At 41.9% G+C, this 5,072-nt stretch overlaps 1 protein-coding gene across 3 annotated transcripts; it reads right to left on the reverse strand.

Moving 5' to 3' along the window:
- Nucleotides 1-2,092: 2,092 nt before the first annotated feature.
- On the reverse strand, nucleotides 2,093-4,435 carry si:ch1073-126c3.2 (uncharacterized protein LOC555816 homolog). Of its 3 annotated transcripts, none has more exons than XM_061285476.1 (6): nucleotides 4,307-4,435; nucleotides 4,150-4,235; nucleotides 3,321-3,429; nucleotides 2,706-2,818; nucleotides 2,524-2,638; nucleotides 2,093-2,422 (listed from the first exon to the last, which is right to left on the reverse strand). In XM_061285476.1, exons 1-6 carry the CDS (start codon nucleotides 4,347-4,349, stop codon nucleotides 2,250-2,252), a joined length of 639 nt encoding a protein of 212 aa, XP_061141460.1. In that variant the 5' UTR covers nucleotides 4,350-4,435; the 3' UTR covers nucleotides 2,093-2,249. The 3 variants fall into 3 exon arrangements, with proteins under 3 accessions (XP_061141460.1, XP_061141461.1, XP_061141459.1); XM_061285477.1 differs by having other exon boundaries at nucleotides 2,093-2,425; nucleotides 4,150-4,232; nucleotides 4,307-4,434; XM_061285475.1 differs by having other exon boundaries at nucleotides 2,093-2,425; nucleotides 4,307-4,432.
- Between the last annotated feature and the right edge of the window lie 637 nt (nucleotides 4,436-5,072).

Raw genomic sequence — 5,072 nt, forward strand, 5'->3', positions numbered from 1 at the left:
TCGCGCTCTATTTGTATCAGTCCCGAATTTAGAGCGTGGGCTGTGACGACAGCATTCTTGTAATTTGCGCGCTGAGCTTTCACATGCAGTTTTACACTAAAGCCACCCACAAACCTTCCCCTGGAATCCTTCCATTAAAATGAGTCGCCCAAGGAAAAGCAAGGTGGACACAGTGCCGAGCGTTTAAAAGAGAGTGGCCAATTTGGCTCGACGTACGCGACGTGACGTTCAGCCACATGAACGTCAACATCAACTCGTCACAGATCGAGGTAAACGGACCAACACCTCGGATCTTGTCTAAGAATTGCCACAACAAATTTTACTCCAGACTATGACGCACTAGCAAACTTTAACAAAAAAGACAGCGGTGTCTACAAGCCTACTGGAACCTACAAAATGATTATAAGGAAGGAACACAAGAACTTTAAGAGACTGCTCATATGTGTCAGAGAGATTCTGCTCTGACAACTGAGCTGAACTTTTATCTGTTAAGATTGTGCATGGCACAACAGAAAGTTAATGTTCCATGGCTTTTTTTTCTATGAAGAACCCAGAGAGAGTTATTTAGTAAGGGTGTAACGATTCATCGATACACTTCGATTAATCGATATAATGCTCTACGATTTATTGGCATCGATGCTAAACGTAAACATCGATTTATATCGCCGTGTTTGACTTCGGACATTAGACGCGACTTTATTTTTAAATCCAGTTCATTGTTGCTTGCTTCCTCTTTCCGGGAGCAGTGCGCGCCGCGGTGTTGTGTTGTGAGCAGAGCAGGCACGTGAAAGGGGAGTCGACAACTAGTAGGCTGCTCCTGGGCTGGTGCTATGGCTAGTGTCCAAAAAGACGAGGAAATTTGCTCCCCTTTAGGCTTCAAGTCATTCGTTTGGAAGCACTTTGGATTCCAAAGAAAAGATGGCTCAATGGACAAGACACGTGCAGTTTGTAAATCCTGCCATGCGGTGATCAAATATTCAGGGACCACAAATCTCGCCACACATTTAAAGAAAAAACACGACATCAAAGTTCAGTGTTAAAGTAAGCACTTTTATACTACAATACTCTTGTGATTTCCTAAATAAAGAGTTTGCAGTACCTTGTTGATTTTGCGTATGAATTGTTATAAATCAGGATATTGTTCTATATTTTTTATTTAAAAAAAAACAAATCGATCGTAGAGCACTATATCGTGATGTATCGTGAATGAATCGCAGCAGGCTTTAAGATATCGGCAAATATCGTATCGTAGTTCTTTGTATCGATATGATATCGTATCGTGACAAAACCCGCGATTTACACCCCTATTATTTAGTTATTATTTATTTCCTGTTTTTTCTGTGAAGAACTCAGAGAGGGTTATTTAGTTCTTATTTATTTCATCAATAGTGTTATTATTTGTTTCCTGACTTTTTATCTGTAAAGAACCTGGAAAGGGTTATTAAATAACCGTTATTTGGTTATGTGTGGCTTTCTGCAAAACAATAAATTTTTTAAGCTCCCCTACGATCGTCATACATTTTCTGTTACAAACTGACACCGGCCGCCCATCAGAGAAGGGAAAAGTTATGTGGCCCTCACAGGAAAAAGTTTGGGGACCCCTGCTCTACACAGTAGAGGGTTACTTTAAAAAAAAAAAAAAGATTTACCTTCATAAATGTTTTTATTATCCTAGAAAAATACAGCTGATCTTTAAATTCTCCAATCTCCTCACGTTGAGTGAAGTTGAGATCTTGGGTGTGGCAAATAGCGTAGAGCTGATCTTTAAATTCTCCATTCTCCTCACGTTGAGTGAAGTTGAAGTCTTTGGTGTAGCAAATAGCGTAAGTGTGACTTCTTTAAACCTGTACATAGACGAGGAGGAATAGAATGAATGATTTTGTTTCCCAGTGTGGCAGCCTTACGTCAGTGTAATAAGTGGTGCCATGCTGTTCTCTAGTACGCAATGCCTGCATGGATTTTTATTTTCTCATTTCGAAGACTGCTGGAATGGGCTCTGGCATGCCCGCAAAGCCGTTTGCGTAAGGAATGGATGGATAGATGGAATTCTGAAGTTAGTTTTTTTTCCATTTAGAGGCCAAATTCCACAATGTGAACTTTTATTTTCAAAGTGCATTTGGAAAGTAGTTGTGGCCACTCATTTTCCACATTGTCACAAAAAGGGGTGTTTGAAACAAATAGATCAAAGGATAAGACAAACACCAAGTGAAGCACTGTATACTTTGCGGACGCTCCGATCGTTTTCATGTTCATCCACACAGCAGGCAGGGGGACTCTACAGCTCCGTCGACACCGTCGTGGTTCTTGAGCTCCTTTTCAAATTGTAAAACGATGTCGTTCTTTTTTTCTTGACCCTTGGTGGTCAGGCAGTCCTCATCCTCGGGGAAGTACGCCGACTTGGCCCCCGCCACTTGTAGAGTTGCTTCTATAGGCAGCCAAGATGTGTTGCATAATAGTGGACTATCAGAATTAGAATCTCAATGGTGAAAGCACCCATAAAAGTCGCTCCATTTTCACACTTACCATTGCACACCGCCAGCGTATTTCCTCCAACATACTGACTTCTCCACTTGTAACCCGTCGCTGCGCTGCACTCGTCAAACACTCTGCTTTTTCTCAGGAAGGCAAAGTCGTAACCCTGAGGGCGGCCACAAGAACGTCATTTGTCAACTCGGTCCGGTTGGCCTCCTGCGTAGCTTACGTACATGGTTGCACAGAGCTTTGCAGAAGCGCCTGTTTGCCACGGTGGTGCACACCAAGCCTCCGTTTTTGGGAACTTCGGGTTGCGGGCAGTTCACGGGCTCGCCTCCTTGGCACTCTGAATGTAAAGGGCGCTTTCAAAGGCGGGCTTGTCCAAAAAAGCTCTTGGAGAGTTTTTATCGATGGTGATGGTAGTGTTTTGACAATAACTGTCACTTGATTACTGCTCTAACATTTGAAACACTTCTCAGTTGGCATACTCCTCACCGTAATGTGTTTATGCAATCCTGTTGACTAAATAATTGAGCCAATTGGACTTTGTGAATGGAGCTCATGTGGAAAACGGTCTCCAGATGTTCCAAGAGATTTTTAATTTATTTATTTAGTATTTTTATTTTCTGGATCTCTCTCTCTCACACACACACACACACACACACACACACACACACGCACACACACACACACACACACACACACACACACACACACACACACACACACACACACACACACACACCGTCATATGCGGAAATCAAACTCACGGTGTCGGCACACTAGACAGGCAAGTGTACCCCTACACCATCAGCGACTCCCATGTTCCACAAAGTTGTTTTTCTTACCTCTCAGATGTTGCGTGTGTAGCATCTCAGTCAGATTCCGCATGTAGAGCAGCAGGGTCGCCCTCTGCTGTGGGGTCCACCTGGACATTGTGTTGCACGCTGCTGCCATCTGGTGTATAACGTTTGAAACGCGTTTTGACTGTCTTTAAATCTGAGTCCAGAATGTAGTTTCATGGGTTGTGGCTCATTTACACACAACTGTTGTCTAAATGGAATTCTGTCGTCATATGACACTATCTAAAGCACTTGTGCTGCTCTCAATGTCAATAAATTTGAATCTAATCTAAACCAAAGACAAGTGTCAGCGGTTAGTGCTGTAGAAATATTCGGTAACATTTCTCTCTGCACGATATCTCCTTGTTCATGTTTGAAAATCGCAACAAAAATTAGCAAGGGGCTATATTTTCCCACAGTGCAAACACCTATCCATCCATTTCATTTGGTACTTGACGTTTCACAAGGCTAAACTGGAGTCATTGCCAGCCGACTAGGCAAGAGGTTGCGTACACCCTGGACAGTAAGGGCCATGCCAGTGACCTCACGCCTCCTTTCAAGCCAGAACATCACCTCAACATCGGCTTGCTTTCTGACTACTTATTTGCTATGACATGTTTTCATTACTTTCTGTACTTGATTTGGTTCGGCCTGCTGCATCAGCCTGATCTATATCTTCTGTTCAATAATTTTGTGCATCCGCAGCAAATCTATTTCAGTGTTAGTTGAAGTAAGACTATGTCCGGAGAAGTCAGCAAGCTATGCAAATGGTACAAGAAAAGGTTCCTGCAACTTCCTGGACAGTTCACATATTTGACTTGTTAGACAGAAGTACCTTGAGATCATCTGATAGCTCCTCCAGCAAATGGGAGCTGCAGTTCTTTGTTTGAACGTCATCTTGATGTGAACAGGGGAACACTGCTGCAAAAACAAGATTAAATCAAATAATTGTGTCACCAACAGGCTACCTCTCCTTCAGGTGGTAACCTTACCCGCAACCAAGCAGAGCCAAGCCAATATTCCCTTCAGTGCCATTTTCGTTCGTTGTTCAGCGCTACTAAAAACATCAAACAGTGGCGGTGAATGTATTGACTCGGCCTTTGGGAGCAAAGTACGGTCCCCGAACGGGATTGGCTAATATTCTGTTTCAAAACCTTGAGTTGACGACTTTTAAACAGTACGGGTTGTAATGAAAAAGGTTCCTCTAAAAAAGGGGGAAAAGAACTGGGCTGTTGTGGAAAATAGGTTCCAGAGTCCCTGTTAGCTAGAAAATGATTGATTGATTGATTGATTGATTGATTGATTGATTGATTGATTGATTGATTGATTGATTGAGACGTATCATGGAAAATCCCTGCTTTTATATTCATTTTATTATGTACTTGGAGTCTCCAAGATTGTAGAAAAGTGTAATCTATCCCTCCAGGTGCTGCAGAGATGCTTTTATGATCTGTTTGGGTGCTATTTTTTATTCCGTTCAGTTTTCTCCGTTTTCTATTACCGTAATTTTTGGACTAAAAGTCGCTCCGGAATATAGGTCGCATTAGCCATAAAATGCACAATAACGTGATAAAAAACATACCGTTTTTTTCCGTGTATAGTGCGCCCCCATGTATAGTACGCACCCCTAACAATGGCATGCTGATGCTGGAAAAAAGCTTGTACCCATGTATAATACGCACCCAATTTTTATGAATTTTTTTAATTTTTTTTTTTAATTTTTATTTTTTTATTTTTTTTTTAAGTCCCAAAGATCGT

This window comes from Syngnathus typhle, linkage group LG8, assembly GCF_033458585.1.
Source record: "Syngnathus typhle isolate RoL2023-S1 ecotype Sweden linkage group LG8, RoL_Styp_1.0, whole genome shotgun sequence".
Classification (NCBI taxonomy): domain Eukaryota; kingdom Metazoa; phylum Chordata; class Actinopteri; order Syngnathiformes; family Syngnathidae; genus Syngnathus; species Syngnathus typhle.